Below are 17,254 nucleotides of genomic sequence, written 5' to 3'. Positions count from 1 at the left end.
ATTTCAAATTGATATCAATACGAACTTACAATTATGAACTTCAGAATAATTATCACTTGATAACTTATTTTAAGAATACTTGAATATGGGAGTGTTCACTTGGTTTAAGATTTCTTGGTCCAGCGGTCGTGAGTTCTCTCTCACCTTTACTCATGCTTTTTTTTTTTAATAGAGCGGTGCCCCCTAATCCTGAGCTGTAGCCAGGTGAGGAGAGAAGCATGCCCCCCATACTCAAGATGAGTCAGAGGTTTGTCCTACACTACATACGGGGTGATTTGGTGCAAACACCCTAAAGGGCTATTGTAAATATATTCAGCTCTGTTTTGTTAGATAACCATGTCTAATACGTACTGTGTTATCTTTATTTCTCTGTTTCTTTGTTTGTTGTTTTTTCCTGATTTCTCCTGCTTGTGAACATCAATCTACCTTACAAGAGGAGTGAGAGGACAAATTGAGGTGATATCATTATCATTTATTTGTTTCCTTTAAATACACGTTTTTGTAGCAGTAGCAAAGTTATTAATGGTCCTGAGGAAGCAGTAGATACCAGTAGGAGCACGGAAACTGCAGAAACATGTCGACCTTATAATCCATCCAGTAGATATTTGTTAGAAACTACTGTTCCTTTGCACTAACAGTTTTTAATGTTTGGGAGTGGACGGCTTATGAATAAAGTTGTTGTTGCGCCCACTATCCAAATTTTAATAGAGCACCTTTTTCTTCTTATCACTCACAATTATTTTGAGTTTAGCACTGCTTTTCAGTTACCACACATATAAGGGGAGTCCCACATTACAACTAAATAAACATCATGCATTGAGAACCGTGTGTATTGTCTACAACATGAACTCTCTACTATGTGAAGTGGCCCAAATGATGAAAAAAGGGCCGTACAGTGTGTGTAACTGATGGGAACTTATTACACCGAGACAAGTCCCGCTGTATGCCATATACATACTATAGGATACACAAATAACAGGTTTAGACACCTTTAACAAACAGAGTTCATGTTCTTTATAGACCCACAGTTATTCTTTGGTAGTATAGTGTCTTCATTAGGGGATTATGACTGTGCTTTAGGTCTTAAAACTTTCCATTGGACCCTCTTTTCTAACTCTTTTTTGCTAATATCCCAGGATATGTGCCTTCACGAATCACTGCCATAATATCGACATTGGAAATATCAACATCAAAAATATCGAAGGCAGAATATCGACATCAAAAATATTGAAGTCCTAACTACATTAGGTAAGTGCAAAAATATCAGAAAAAAAGATTGTTTTTTATGTATAAAATAATATAAAATTAAATAAATAATACATATGAATACCATAAACATATTAAAAATATGTTTAACATTATAAATAATACATATAATATGAAAAATAAATAAACATATTTATAATATGATATATACTATTTACAATTAACACCTTGGCTGCTAGGCGTTTCCCCCCCCCCGTGCTGGAAATTGCCATTTTGCTGGTGTCATGACGAGCTCAGCTCATCATCAGCACAGCTCAACTGTGCATCATGACGAGCTGAGCTCGTCATGAGCATCGAAAGGGTTATTTACTCTAATAACTTATCGAATATAAATATAAATAGCGTTTTTTTTATAATGGGGAACACGGAGGAAAATTAGGATTTAATCCCCATGTTTCCGTCATATGCTTCTTTTTGAAGCTGGACTATCCATGGATATTTAATATACAAAGGGCATTCGTTAATAACATGGCTCTTTATTGTATATTTCAAGTACAGTTAGTGGCGATTCACATATGAGAAATAGAAGAAAACCAATACTTTGACGCTTTTGGATTCATTTATAAATACATGCATACACATACAACAGTATTATAAATAAAAATATCAAAACCAGGGCTTTAAGTGGGCCGGGTCTGTCCGGGTCTGAGCACCAGCAGTTTTTATTTGGGGCCCTCGAAACAGGTCTCTATAGGGCTCTATTTTCCCGGCTGGCAAAGGTAGTCCGTTCATTATTTTTTTTTTCAGACCTGTTTTGAGGGCCCCAAAAAAAACTGCTGGTGCTCAGACTCTGCCTCTGCCCACTTAAAGCCCTCACTCAGTAGTAGTCACGGCATGAAGTCCACGGCATGACGGCATGACGTTGTGCCAGGTGAGCTTTGTTGGAGGAAGGGAAATCCTTTAAGAGAGCCATTTTCTCTCAGGATTTCCCTTCTCTCCTCTCTTTCCAGCGCAGAAGCAACGTCGTGGTGGTGCCTGCGCAGGACTTTTACCATCGCAGGGCAGGAGCAACGTCGTGGTGGTGCCAGCGCGGGACTTTTGCAATCGCAGGAGCAACATCGTGGATGATGAAAAACTGATGAGGCAGAGGCCCCCAGCAGCCTGCTCCAGCACGACCTACCCGACCTTCACTTGATGAATTGGCGCCGTGTTTAGAATTGGAGAGGTCGGGGAAATTGGTTTCAGCATTTTTCACCTGTGGAGCCCCATCCTTGATCGGTAAGTGCAGTGGGTTATCCCCACAGTTTGATTATAATCGTTTTTTTGTTTCAGCTTGCTTAACGTGTAGATTCTAGTCACAAACTTGCATCTTTGTTTTTTATGCGTGTTTTGTTATTGACAGACAAGTGCCTCCTGGCAAGGGACTGTACTCTGCAAAGAATTGTTTTGTCACTTTTAGTTATTTGATGCTTATCTTTGACTCTGAGATGTATATTATCCAAAGGGTATGTCGAAAAACTGTACAGTTTTAGTTGGGAGAAAGTCACGGGGGTGGGGGGGATTAAAGGGACTGTACAGGTGTTTGGGGCCTGCATCTGGGCTGGAGAGGTGGAGATGGCCGGTGTCTGTGCTGGAGAGGTGGGGATGGCCGGTGTCTGTGCTGGAGAGGTGGGGATGGCCTGTGTCTGTGCTGGAGGGGTGGGGAGGGGATGGCCTGCATCTGTGCTGGATGGGTGGTGGGGGCCTGTATCTGTGCTGTAGAGGTGGTGGGGGCCTACATCTGTGCTGTAGAGGTGGTTGGGGCCTGAATCTGTGCTGTAGAGGTGGTGGGGGCCTGCATATGTGCTGTAGAGGTGGTGTGGGCCTGCCTCTGTGCTGGAGAGGTGGTGGGGGCATGGATCTGTGCGGGAGGGGGGATGGGGGCCTGTGTCTGTGCTGTAGAATTGGTGAGGGCCTGGATATGTATAGGAGAGGGGAGGGGGCCTGTGTCTGTGCTGGGGGTGGTGAGGGCCTGTGTCTGTACTGGAAAGGTGGTGAGGGCCTGTATCTGTGCTGTAGAGGTGGTGAGGGCCTGTATCTGTGCTGTATCGATGGTGTGGGCCTGTATCTGTGCTGGAGAGGAGGCGATGGCCTGTATCTGTGCTGGAGAGGTGGCGAGGGCCTGTATCTGTGCTGGAGAGGTGGGGAGGGCCTGTGTCTGTGCTGGAGGGGTGGGGAGGGCCTGTATCCGTGCTGTAGAGGTAGTGAGGGCCTGTATCTGTGCTGGAGAGGTGGCGAGGGCCTGTATCTGTGCTGTAGAGGTGGTGAGGGCCTGAATCTGTGCTATAGAGGTGGGGAGGGCCTGTATCTGTGCTGGAGAGGTGGGGAGGGCCTATGTCTGTGCTGTAGAGGTGGTGAGGGCCTGCATCTGTACTGGAGAGGTGGCGAGGGTCTATGTCTGTGCTGGAGGGGTGGGGAGTGCTTGCGTCTGTACTGGAGAACTAAGTAATGTTCTGATTTGTCACCTTTGCCTCAAATTGTAAAGCACTCTAGTATCCTTCTGGATCAAGTTTGTGCTATTTAAAACTTTATAAATTAATTTTAAAAAAAATCCTGTGAGCAGCAGTTCACCCTAACAGGGCCATATATCCTGCTCAGTTTATCAAGAGGGCAGCTCCCAGGCAGTTGGAGAGCTGAAGGCTATGCGCATCCATCATTGTTATTTTGCTGAGAGGGCACAGATAGCAGTCGGATTGCCCTGTAGTTTTTCGAATTTGATGTCCTCTCTAAGCCATGTCTGGCAGTAAAAGGGGGTTTTAGCATTGTACAAACTTCAGCAAAACTCAGAACTTAGATCAAGGTTTATGTTGAGCCAGAGATCCCCTGTATATTTCCCAAAGATTTCTTAATGCTTACATTTAATGGGGCACCTTCCCGCGCGCCCATTCCTGGCAACCCAGATGCTAATTAGGACATTTTTTCTTTCCAGTCTGCCATTGGCATGGTTAGGTGTCTGCCTGTCTGAAGAGCCATGCTTGTTGGTTAGCCATGTGTGCCTGTGACCTGCAAGTGCTTTGTGTACTCTGGGGATCAAGGGCCAGTAACCTGTCCTGTGAAAAGTAGGGAGAGATTTCTCCCCAGATCTTGCCATATATGGTTGATCTTTCCTATATCCTTTAACCATCAAATGTTAGAGTGCTGCCACAAATTATGTTCTCTTTTGTAGAGCTGGTAGGCTTTCTAGTTAGCACCCCAAAGGCTTTCCATGATTCAGAGTAAGGTCCGATGACTATCGTGTAGTGAACATGCCCCTCTGAAAAAGACTGTTGCAGAAATTTCCGTAAATCCTTCAGCTTCGAGTTGGTAAGATATTAAAATTTGTACCACTGTATTCACAACTGAAACTTTTTCTATTTTGTAAGAAATGTGAAATGTCCATTCACTACACTTTCTGCTGGAGTGTTCTTGAGAGCCTGGCCTGGTTAAGGCATTTTGTTCTGGTTCAGACTCCTGCCCACAGCAGCGTTCCACCATCATAGCTGACGAAAGGAATGGATTTGCAGATGTTGCTTAAAGCAACATCTCCTTCCAAGGTGTTCTGGCTGCAGACCACCTGAGACACATCTTTAGGTTCTGAGGTGGTAGAGTTAATCCTATCCAGAGAGCTGTGGTGGATGCAATCTGGCAGATTGATGTCAGTGCCTCAGGATATTCATTATACTGTGCAGTGATATACAAATATACAAGGATGGCAATGCCTAGGAGTGTTCTTTATATTGTGCAGTGAGGTAGGAAGAGAGCAGTGCCTACGGGTACTCTTTATTCCATGCAGTGATGATGATGGCAGTGCCTCGGGATATTATTTATTCCATGCAGTGATGCAGTAGTCTATTCCTGCTTTGTGGGTTTGTTCTGTGGGTTTAGTATTGTTTATGTTCTGGGGTAGGGTGCTACTCGCCAAAAAAGCAATTCAACACCTTGGGGGTAGCAAGTGCTATATAAATGTATACCTTTTCCCTCTTCTATCCCTCCACTACCCTTCTCAATCCAAATGACTAACACATCCACCACTCAAATTACTTTCAAAATATACTATACTAATTTGTCACTAATCCTTAATGGATTTCGTAGTAGCATGCTACTCACCGAAAAAGTGATGCATAAATCAAAATACTATACATCGGGCCTTAGCAGGGAGTATGTGTGTTAGAGGACTGTGCAGGCAGTGTGTACTGGCATCCATGTGTGAGGCAGCGAACAAGTCCAGTGTTTGCAAATCAGGAAGGAGTAAGTAGACTGGAGTACAGTACATACAGATGAACCAGTGCCATCTAAAGAACTTTTGGAGACCCGGGTAAGACTTATTTTGGGATCTCCAGATTAGGAAAACCTTACAACTTCACTGCACAATGAGAGATACTTTCAGGAACAGCACAAAATGAAGAGTAACATCTGCCTGCCAAATGGCACTTCAATTAAACATTGTTGATCACTGGCATAAACTATTCAATTTTTGTTGCAGATAAGAGGCTCAATATTCTATTTTCGTGAAGGAAGGCCTTATCACCTGGAAACCAAAATCAGCAGAGGAAACCAGCAGAGCAAGATTTTCTTCTTTTTCAGATATACCAGTCCAGCCTCCAAGAAGGAAGTTCTACATTTACCATGGCTACTAGTAGCTTATCTGCTTCTGCTCTGAAGCGCAAGTCTATGCAGTCTTCAATGACTGTCTTCCTACCGTCATTGAAGCACTAGCGTATTACAGGGGAGTCTTGTCCAGTGCAACCAACTAGTGATGAAGCTAGTAAAACTCAGCAAGAGTCTGACAGGAACAGTCCACCATTAGAAAAACCTCAAGATGTGCCAGAGAAAGAAACTCTCAAACTCCCTGACTGCTGGAACACTAAACAGTGGTATTACTTTCAGGAGGAATATAAATGGTTGTATCTTAAGTCAGGCAATATTGGATGTTCTTCCTGTAAATGGGCTAAATCAACAGGTCTTTCAGTGCACAATAACACCCAAGGCATGCGCGTAAGTAAAGTGTGGGCAGATGGCGAGGTTGGTCCTTCCGGTGACGGAAAAGCTTTCAGGCAGAAACAGCTCAGGAAGAAGATTATGGAGCATAAGGTGAGCGCTGGTCACTTGGCAGCTGAGGACATTCTTACAGCTCAGCAGAAAAATACATTGGTGGTGGCAGTACACGAATGTAATGCAAAACATATGGAGAGCACATCGAGGGTATTTGACACTGCCCAATACTTGGCAAAAAAAGATCGCCCTTTCACTGACCAGCCTGATCTAATTCTCCTTCAGGCAAAGAATGGCAGGGCAATGGGACGTGTTTTGCACAGCAATGTGACTGCAACAGAAATAATAAAACACATTGCAGTGGAAATCCAACAAAGATTGGTCTGTTATATCAGACAACACAAACCAAAGATCACAGTATTAATTGATGAGAGCACTTCTATTAGCAATGCTTCTACCTTAATCATCTACCTCCGTGGCATTTTTGGAAATGAAAGTACCCCAGTGACCATCTATTTTGTCCTCCTGGAGCTGGCAGAAACTAATGCTATTGGTGTAAAGACCGCTCTCCTAAGCTACTTTGAAAAAGTTGGACTCACAAAAAGTCTGCTTCATGATATCTTGAATGCGGTATGTACTGATGGAGCAGTAGTTATGTTTGGTAAAAAAGGAGGAGTAGTAGCATTGTTGAAATCAGAATTTCCAAATCTTGTACTGACATGGCACTGTTTGGCTCACAGACTAGAACTTGCTGTGGCAGATACAGTTGATGAGGTTGCAGGGGTCAATCACTTCAAGATTTTCATGGGCTCATTGTATTCCACATACAGCATGTCACCAAAAAACCAGAGAGAGCTAAATCTGGCTGCCACCGAGCTATGTGTACAGCTTCAGAAGATAGGGAAAATGCTTGATACTAGATGGGTAGCATCCAGTTACAGATCTGTGAAAGCTGTTTGGAACTGCTTCCCTGCCTTGTGCAAACATTTTGAGAATGCTTCTAAAGACCCATCCAGACCCATAAGAGACTGGAGTAAGTATGAAGGTCTCTTGAAGAAGCTTACATCCTATTCTTTTATCAGAGATTTGGGGGTAATGTGTGATGCACTCCAAGAGCTCAAAGACTTATCACTCTCCTTACAGAGGAGGGATATTACAATTGTTAATGCCCACAGACTTTTGGTTAGTCAAGTACGCATATTTATAGCAATGAAGGACTCCCCAGGGGAGTTTGCTTCTGCGGCCCAGAGAGCAGTGGACGAGGGCAAATTCAAGAATGTTCCTCTTTCCCTTGGTAGATGTAACTCTGTTGCCCTTAATCAAAATCAATTTTACCAAAGTCTGTCTGTAAATATAAATAAACGATGTGCCCCGGATTCTGAGAAAGAACTTATAGCCAGCTTCAGTGTGCTAGATGCAGGCAACTTGCCTTCTGGTGATAAATGCATTCCTTATGGGGAAGCAGATATCCAGAAACTGTGTTCAGAGTTTCAGCTGCCAGCAAGAGATACTATCCAAGCTTTTAAACTTTTCAAAGATTTTGGTGGAAAGAAAACCCCTGAAGCATTAAAAAAGTTAGCAGTTTGCATGGAAACCCTGCCAGCAAGTAATGCGGATTGCAAGAGAGGTTTCAGCGCAATGAACTTAAGTGCTTGTCCAACAAGGGCCTCTCTTCTTGTAGAGACCATTTCTTCATGCCTATGGGTAAAACTCAATGGTCCTCTATTTGAAACATTTGACGCAAAGCTGTTTGTAAAGAGTTGGCTTGCAAAAGGTAGAAGGTCCGCTGAAGAAAATTGTTGTGAGAAACCCCAGCAAATTAAACACACTGAATATCTTCAAGGGTTTTGGGGAATCCTGCAATAGATTTTTAAGTAATATAAATAATTTTTACATGTTTTTTTAAAGTGTTTGGTATTTTTATGGCTTATACTTAATAAATATACTTTTTTGCCTATTTTATTATCCTTTACTGGATGCGACTTCATGATTTTCTTAAGCACACAATGCTAGTTATATTGATTTAGACCACGCCCCTACTCGGATAGACCATGCCCCTACTCGGAGAGGCCACACCCCTTTAAGAGATTAGCCACGCCCCTTTTAGAGCACCCCCAGTCTTTTCCCACTTAAAGCCCTGATCAAAACTATATATAACAAAGATTAAAAAATAATTTTAAATAAATTACACACTAAATTAACTAAAACAATAAATATTGTATAGCATAGGGGTTAAAGTTACTATTCCACCTCCAGAGGGTGCAACAGTAGGAAAAGTGTTGGATAGCGTAGGAGTAAAAATTACTATTCCAACTCCAGAGGGTGCAACAGTAGGGAAAGTGTTGGATAGCGTAGGGGTAAAAATTACTATTCCAACTCCAGAGGGTGCAACAGTAGGGAAAGTGTTGGATAGCGTAGGGGTTAACATTACTATTCCAACTCCAGAGGGTGCAACAGTAGGGAAAGTGTTGGATAGCGTAGGGGTTAAAATTACTATTCCAACTTCAGAGGGTGCAACAGTAGGGAAAGTGTTGGATAGCGTAGGGGTTAAAATTATTATTCCAACACCAGAGGGTGCAACAGTAGGGAAAGTGTTGGATAGCGTAGGGGTTAAAATTATTATTCCAACTCCAGAGGGTGAATCTGTAGGGAAAGTGTTGGATAGCATAGGGGTCAAAACAACTTACTAAAAATTAAAATAATATTTTTGCGGTAAGAAATAACAATTCACAACAAATTAATTAACAATACAAAGAAATAATAAAAAAATTAGAATTACCAATTAATAATTAATCAACAATTAAAATAAATATAATTAAATAATAATTATTAAAAATATCTTAACAAATAAAAATAAAATGAATAATACAAAATATAGATAGAAAAAAACAATAATTATTAAAAAACTTTTAGAAATTAACTTTTAATTGACAATATTTTATTGATTAACAGAAATACATTTGAAAAAAGAAAATGCAATTACCAATTAATACTTAATTACCAATTCATTAAAAAAATAAAATAATCATTACATATTTATTACCAATTAATAATTGAGAAACAATAATTTAATAATACATACTCAACACTAATTTTCTTTTTTACTTAATTACAATTAAATTACTTCCCACCCTATCACCCTATAACCTCACAACACACATCATTAATAAATGAATACACTTAGGGGCCGATTCCGATCCTGGAAAAATAACGTCCCGTCGGTTTTCATCCGAAGCCATCGCCGTACGATTCGGACCCGTCCGTCCGAGTCGCGTAGTACGATCCGTATTCCGTCAATCTGTCCGAATCGTTGCAATCCGTACGTATTGCAAGGCTGAAACAGTGAACCGTACCACTCGTACACATGCCGTAGGGGTACGATCCGGACCGGGGTATGAGGACGCAATTCGTACGGTCCACGTCAGGCAAGGCGCTACGTACGGAAAAGCACACAATCACTTACACGACCGTACGGTGCGTAAACCCCATGATAGCAGGGGTACGGTGCGTACTGCTGCGATCTTGGGGTGTACGCACCGTACCCTGCGATCGCAGGGTGTACGCACCATACACCCAGCGAACATGGGGTACGGTGCGTACACACTAAGATCGCGGGGTACGGTGCGTACCCCTGTGATCAAGGGGTGTACGCACCGTACCCGGGGGGGCCGTTCCGTACCTGTTTCGGGGCAAACTCTGCTTTTACTGCTGTTTTCAGCTCCCGTAGAAAGAGGGTCGTACTGTGCGTACCCGACACAAATCGTACTTGCAGGGTCAGAAAAAGCAGCCGCAAACCGTACAGATGTTGCGTACAGCGGGTTCTGAGGGAGATTCATACGGGGATTTGATTCGTATGGTCTCTGTACGAGTCGTTCGGAGTCCAGCTCCAGGTGTGAATCGTACTTCATCGTACGTACGGGGGACGTTGCAGGGTACGATTCGTATGGGAAAAATGCTCCGAGAGGCTAATAATTAATTATCAATACCAATAAATGAAAATAAATAATGACATAATTACAATTAAATTACTTCCATCTCACCCAAATCCCCTATAAACCCACAACCCGCTACAGAACTTAAACGCAAAAATTATTTAAAATTAATTTATAATTCCTAAAACTTTATAATTAACTTAGTATAATTAAATTACTTCCCACCCTATTCCCCTATAAACCCACAACCCGCTCCGGTACTAAAACAAAAAATTGACTTAAAAAAAAAATTATTAACATATAAAAATAGTATACATATAATTTAAAACAAGTAGAATACTTAACAAAAAACATATAACACATACATATTAAATACATAATAAAATACATAACAATAATATACATATTGATATTAGTAACATCGAGATTAGTAACGTCGATATATTTTATATCGATATTACTAACTTCGACCCGTCCGTCCGAGTCGTGTAGTAGAATCCGTATTCCGTCAATCCGTCCGAATCGTCGCGATCTGTAGGTATTCCAAGGCTGAAATAGTGAACCGTACGACTCCTACACATGCCGTACAACCTGACGAGTACGATCCAGACCGGGTTATGAGGATGCGATTCGTACGGTCCACGTCAGGTAAGGGTGATTCGTACGGAAAAGCATACAATCACTTACACACCGTACGGTGCATACACCCCATGATAGCAGGGGTACGGTGCGTACCCCTGCGATCTTGGGGTGTATGCACCGTACCCCGCGATCGCAGGGTGTACGCACCGTACACCCAGCGAACATGGGGTACGGTGCGTATACCCCAAGATCGCGGGGTACAGTGCGTACCCCTGCGATCATGGGGTGTACGCAACGTACCCGGGGGGACTGTTCCGTACCTGTTTCGGGGCAAACTCTGCTTTTACAGCTGTTATCAGCTCCTGTAGAAAAAGGGTCGTACGGTGCGTACCCGACACGAATCGTACTTGCAGGGTCAGAAAAAGCAGCCGCAAACCGTACAGATGTTGCGTACAGCGGGTTCCAAGGGAGGTTCGTACGGGGATTTGATTTGTACAATCTCTGTACGATTCGTACGGAGTCCAGCTCCTGGTACGAATCGTACTTCGTCGTACGTACGGGGGACGTAGCAGGGTACGATTCGTACGGGAAAAATGCTCCGAACAGCTATTCGGAGCGGTTTTTCCCGAATCGGAATCAACCCCTTAATATAATTGCCAATTAATCAAGTAATCAAAATTATTCACCAAATAATAATTAATTAGAAATTAAATAACTATCAATACCAATAAGTGAAAATAAATCATTACATAATAAAATTAAATTACTTCCATCCCACCCAATTCCCCTATAAACCCACAACCCGCTACAGAACGTAAACGCAAAAATTAATTAAAATTACTTTATAATTCCTAAAACTTTATAATTAATTTAGTATAATTAAATTACTTCCCACCCTATTGCCCTATAAACCCACAACCCGCTCCGGTACTAAAACACTAAATTGACTTTAAAAAACATTATAAACATAAAAATAGTATACATATAATTTAAAACAAATAGAATACTTAACAAAAAACATATAACACATACATATTAAATACATAATAAAATACATAACAATAATATACATATTGATATTAGTAACATTGAGATTAGTGACGTTGATATATTTGATATCGATATTACTAACTTCGACCCATCTGTTCGAGTCGCGTAGTATGATCCGTATTCTGTCAATCCGTCCGAATCGTCGCGATCCGTACGTATTGCAAGGCTGAAACAGTGAACCGTATAACTCGTACACATGCTGTACAACCCGACGAGTACGATCCGGACCGGGGTATGAGGATGCGATTCGTACGGTCCACGTCAGGTAAGGACGATTCGTACGGAAAAGCACACAATCACTTACACACCGTACGGTGCGTACACCTCATGATAGCAGGGGTACGTTGCATACCTCAGCGATCTTGACGTGTACGCACCGTACCCCACAATCGCAGGGTGTACGCACCATACACCCAGCGAACATGGGGTATGGTGCGTACACCCCAAGATCACGGGGTACGGTGCATACCCCTGAGATCATGGGGTGTACACATCGTACCCGGGGGGGCTGTTCCGTACCTGTTTCGAGGCAAACTTTGCTTTTATGGCTGTTTTCAGCTCCTGTAGAAAAAGGGTCGTACGGTACGTACCCGACACGAATCGTACTTGCAGGCTCGGAAAAAGCAGCCGTAAACCGTACAGATGTCGCGTACAGCAGGTTCCGAGGGAGGTTCTTACAGGGATTTGATTCGTACGGTGTCTGTACGATTCGTACTGAGTCCAGCTCCTGGTACGAATCGTACTTCGTCGTACGTACGGGGGACGTTGCAGGGTATTATTCATACAGGAAAAATGCTCCGAACGGCTATTCGGAGCGGTTTTTCACAAATCTGAATCAACCCCTTAATATAATTGCCAATTAATCAAGTAATCAAAATTATTCACCAATTAATAATTAATTAGAAATTAAATAATTATCAATACCAATAAGTGAAAATAAATCATTACATAATTACAATTAAATTACTTCGATCCCACCCAATTCCCCTATAAACCCACAACCCGCTACAGAACTTAAACGCAAAAATTAATTAAATTTTATTTATAATTCCTAAAAATGTATAATTAATTTAGTATAATTAAATTACTTCCCACCCTATTCCCCTATAAACCCACAACCCGCTCCGGTAATAAAACACAAAATTGACTTAAAAAAACATTATTAACATATAAAAATAGTATACATATAATTTAAAACAAGTAGAATACTTAACAAAAAACATATAACACATACATATTGAGTACATAATAAAATACATAACAATATTATACATATTGATATTAGTAACATCAAGATTAGTAACGTCGATATATTTGATATCGATATTATTAACTTCGATATTACTTACATCGATATAAAAAGAATCAATATAACTTACCTTAGGGTCGATATTCTGTCCAACGATATTCTTGACCTCGATATTCTTTACATTCGATATTTCCAACTCGATATTTCTGTAGGTTGATATTTAGGATTCAATATTTAGACTGTGCACCCCCTCAAACATACCAAACACAAAATACACCCCTGAGCAAGTCCCAACAAAAAAAAGGACATGAATAGTACCTTAAAGCAGTTGCGAGTGTACAAGTCTGTAGTATTTTCAAAAATTAATTATTGGTGTCTGAGGAAAATTACATTACAATAGAATGCCATTACAATTATATCACTCTCAGGCATAAAACAAAATGAAAAGAGTTGATTCCTTCTTGGTTTATTGTCCATGGAGTTCGTGGTTGGTTTTAGTGGGAGTCCATAGCAGGGTGCTATCTCTCTGGTTTTCCAGATAGATAGAGTGGGGGTTTCCCGAGGGAGGGGGGTTTGGAGCGGGAGAGGGGTTAGGGGGGGTGGAACATTTAAAAAATGTCCTCTAAAACATCCTCAAAAATATTTTCGAGAGGTGAAAGACAGTTGTAAGCTATTACATATCTTATATATGGGAGTATGGCATAATTGGATATTGGTCCTTGTGATCTTGTTGGTCGGGTGGGAATGCCAACACAATGAATAATCTCCGTATTTTGTCCTGGAACATTAATGGTCTTCGAACTTGTCTAAGAAGAAATAATATAATGCATTATTTACGAGACTCTGCAGCGCAAATAATAGTGATCCAGGAGACACATTTGGCAGAAGCCGAAATACTAAATCTGTTGGGTAAGAATAGGTGGATAGACTTTGGGGTTGTTACATCACAATCATCACATATTAGGGGTGTGGCCATCCTTTTTAAAAAATCTATTAGGGCGAGGTTGGTTTCTAAGCAGGTGGACCCTTACGGCCGATGGGCCATAGCCTCAGTTATTATCTCAGGTTCGCCATTTACTATAGTAGGATACTATGGCCCGAATCAGGATGATCCATCAGTTCTATCCACACTCTTCTCACAACTATATCTATTCCCAGAGCCGGTTATCTTGGCAGGTGATTACAATGTAGTCCTTGACCCTGTGCTGGATAAGTCACCTTCCAATAGGGCCAAAACTTTATCTAAAACTAGGACTTTTTTGTTAGACAATATGAAAGCACTAAACTACAACGATATATGGCGGACACTTCATGGGTCTCTAAGGGGGGTCACTTTCAGGAACTGTAGATTCCATCATCAGTCTCGTATTGATTTCATTTTGATTAGTCATATTCTGGTTAAACAGGTTAGATCAGTGTGCCATTTACCCTTCCATCTTTCCGACCATACAGCCATCCTTCTTGAGTTCGAGGTCATGTCCAGGGCCTTTCTGAGAAACTGGTCCTTTGATAGATCAATTCTTTCCTCATCTGATATTATAGATGCACTAAATCAGGAAGTTAAGTTTTTTTGGGAGATTAATCAGGGTTCAGCCCCACCTGGCATCACATGGGATGCGTTTAAATCTACATTAAGGGGGTATCTAACTCACAAAACTGCATCTAAAAACAAGATATACAGGGAATCAGTAGCCTCGCTTGAATTGGAGATTGAGGGAGTTCAAGCAGAAATCGACAGGTACTCAGTAGCATCTGGGGCCACATTAGAGGATCTGCAGGATAAGCTAACGGTTTTAAAAGGAGATCTTTCCGCAGTCTTGAATGTGCGGGTAATGGAGAGATGGGAGGCCAGCAAATTGGCTCACTTTGAATACGGGGAAGGTGCGGATAAGCTCCTGGCCTGGAAGGCGAAGACAGGCAGGGTCCGAAATAATAATAGTTCCATTAGTAAGGATGGTGTAATACACTCTACTGATGAGGGAATTAGTGGGGCTTTCAGGAGCTTTTTCAGCGAAATATATCGTGAGGATAAGAATGTACAACCAAATCAAGCAATGGAATGGTTGTCAGGGATTTCCCTTCCTGCCTTATTGCCAGAACAAAGAAACGCCCTGGAGTGCCCTTTTTCATTGGAGGAAGTACGGTCGGCTGTTCTTAATAGCAAAAAAGGTAGGGCTTCAGGACCCGATGGGCTACCATCTGAAATCTACAAAGTAATCTGTTCAACAATCCTTCCCTATCTAACGGATCTGTTTAATAACATTCTGCTGGAAGGGGTTTTGCCCCCCACGTCCTGGGATAAGGCCTCCATAACTTTGATCCTAAAGCCGGGCAAGCCAGCAACTAACTGTGGGGCATATAGACCGATTTCAATTCTTAATACGGATTATAAACTTTTTGCATCTGTGTTAGCAAATAGACTGGGAGCGGTGGCAAATAACATCTTGCATATGGACCAGAAAGGATTTGTAAAGGACCGGCAGCTATATGAGCTGACTTATGACCTCATCGGCGCAATAGACATGGCCACGTCTGCATCTCTTCCTCTGGCAGTTCTCACGCTCAATGCCACAAAGGCCTTCGATAGGGTAAATTGGGTGTACCTATCAGAGGTCCTGGGAAAGTTTAACTTAGGGGATAATTTTAGGCGGGCTGTAAAACTTTTATATAAAAACCCTACCGCCTCATTATTGGTTAATGGGGAACTAACAGAGTCATTTAGTATTACGCGCGGAACCCGTCAAGGGTGTCCCCTTTCCCCTCTTTTGTCTGATTTATATATAGAACCTTTTGCCCAATTAATTTGTGATAATCCTAATATAAAACCTTTTATTTTTGAAGGGTGGGAGCGGAAAGTCGCATTACATGCGGACGATGTTCTCATTTTCTCATCTGAGTTGAGTTTCCAACAGCGATAGCCATTGCAGAAGAGTTTGGGGCAGTATCCTGCTATGAAGTCAACGCTTCTAAAAACGATATCATGGTTTGGAATCATCCTGTGCCGGTGGCAGGGGCACAGCCTAGTTCTATTCTGAGGTATTTGGGTTTAAATATCTATGCGGATATTAATAAGATCGTCCCCTTAAATTTTGCCCTCGTGGCTAAGGAGTGTCGTAGGTTGATGAGAACATGGTCAGCTCTCCCTATCTCCCTGTTAGGCAGGTCTAACCTGGTTAAAATGACTAGTTTACCTAAGATTATGTTTTTGTTTAGCACTATCCCTCTTTTTTTTGATCCATCCATGATTGCAAAATTCCAAGCTGAAATAAACACATTTATATGGAACTGTCATACACCCAGATTGGCCTGGAAGAAGATAAGACGTCGCCGAGAAAAAGGGGGCCTTGCGGCACCAGATTTGCAGTATTATGGATGGGCCTTTCAACTCTCCCACGTCAGGATGCTTTTAAAGACCCCTAGTTGCACTGGGTGTGGGAAACTATTTTCAGCACTTTTTAAAGGGGAAAAAGTCTGCGAATTTTTTGTTAAAATTTGGTGATCCCAAATATTTCAAAAAAGTCAAGCTTAAGGTACTGAGGGATCTAGCTAGAACATGGGGTAATTTTAGACGTGCCCTCAGACTTGACTACTACCACAGTAGGGCTCCACTTTGGGATTCTCCGGGCTCACCTTCTTGGCTCTTGGATAGTCTAGCTCTACCTGTTAGAGAGGCGGGTCTTGCATCGTGGGGGGACCTGTTTGTCGAAGGCACGTTACTTTCATGGGAGGCTTTGAGTTCAATAATAGGAACGCGTTTCTCAAGATTTAAATACCTCCAAATTCAGAGCTGGGCACACGTTCAAAATCAGGGTAGGGGCAGATTTAAAATAGGTGCTGAGAGTAATCTGGTATCCCATCTGATAGATAAATTACCCTTTAAGAAAGAGATCACATTTTGGTATAATCTTATGATAGACGAGTCTGATGGTGAATTTTTGCTCCCCCACTCGCTCTGGGACACATATATCACTAATATTGATACGGAGATCTTGTGGCTAGAATTGTTTAAAACTCTGGGGGACATTGTGAAACCTTCATGGCTTCGTCGCAACCACCTGTTCACATTACACCGGGCATATTATTCTCCACTACGGTTATCAAAATTTCCTAATACCGCTCTGGTTGCTTGCCCCAGATGTGGTTTGGTAGCCGCATCAGATGTACATATGTTTCTCGAGTGTCCATCCCTAACATCATACTGGAATGAGATTTGTGTGTCCCTCTC

General features: G+C 41.9%; 2 protein-coding genes across 2 annotated transcripts in view; one reads left to right on the top strand and one right to left on the bottom strand.

Annotated features, from left to right (window-relative positions):
• Positions 1-17,254, bottom strand: part of DLC1 (DLC1 Rho GTPase activating protein) — a 1,582,515-nt gene that overhangs the window by 753,269 nt on the left and 811,992 nt on the right. The gene's annotated exons all lie outside the window — the stretch shown is intronic.
• On the top strand, positions 2,123-8,082 carry LOC147728821 (E3 SUMO-protein ligase KIAA1586-like). Its single transcript, XM_086962781.1, has 2 exons — positions 2,123-2,137; positions 5,941-8,082. Exons 1-2 carry the CDS (start codon positions 2,123-2,125, stop codon positions 8,080-8,082), a joined length of 2,157 nt encoding a protein of 718 aa, XP_086818907.1.

The sequence above is a fragment of the Lissotriton vulgaris genome, chromosome 3_1 (assembly GCF_964263255.1).
Source record: "Lissotriton vulgaris chromosome 3_1, aLisVul1.2, whole genome shotgun sequence".
NCBI lineage: Eukaryota > Metazoa > Chordata > Amphibia > Caudata > Salamandridae > Lissotriton > Lissotriton vulgaris.
Note: the sequence above shows the minus strand (reverse complement) of the source record. Positions and strands in the feature narration are given on the sequence as shown.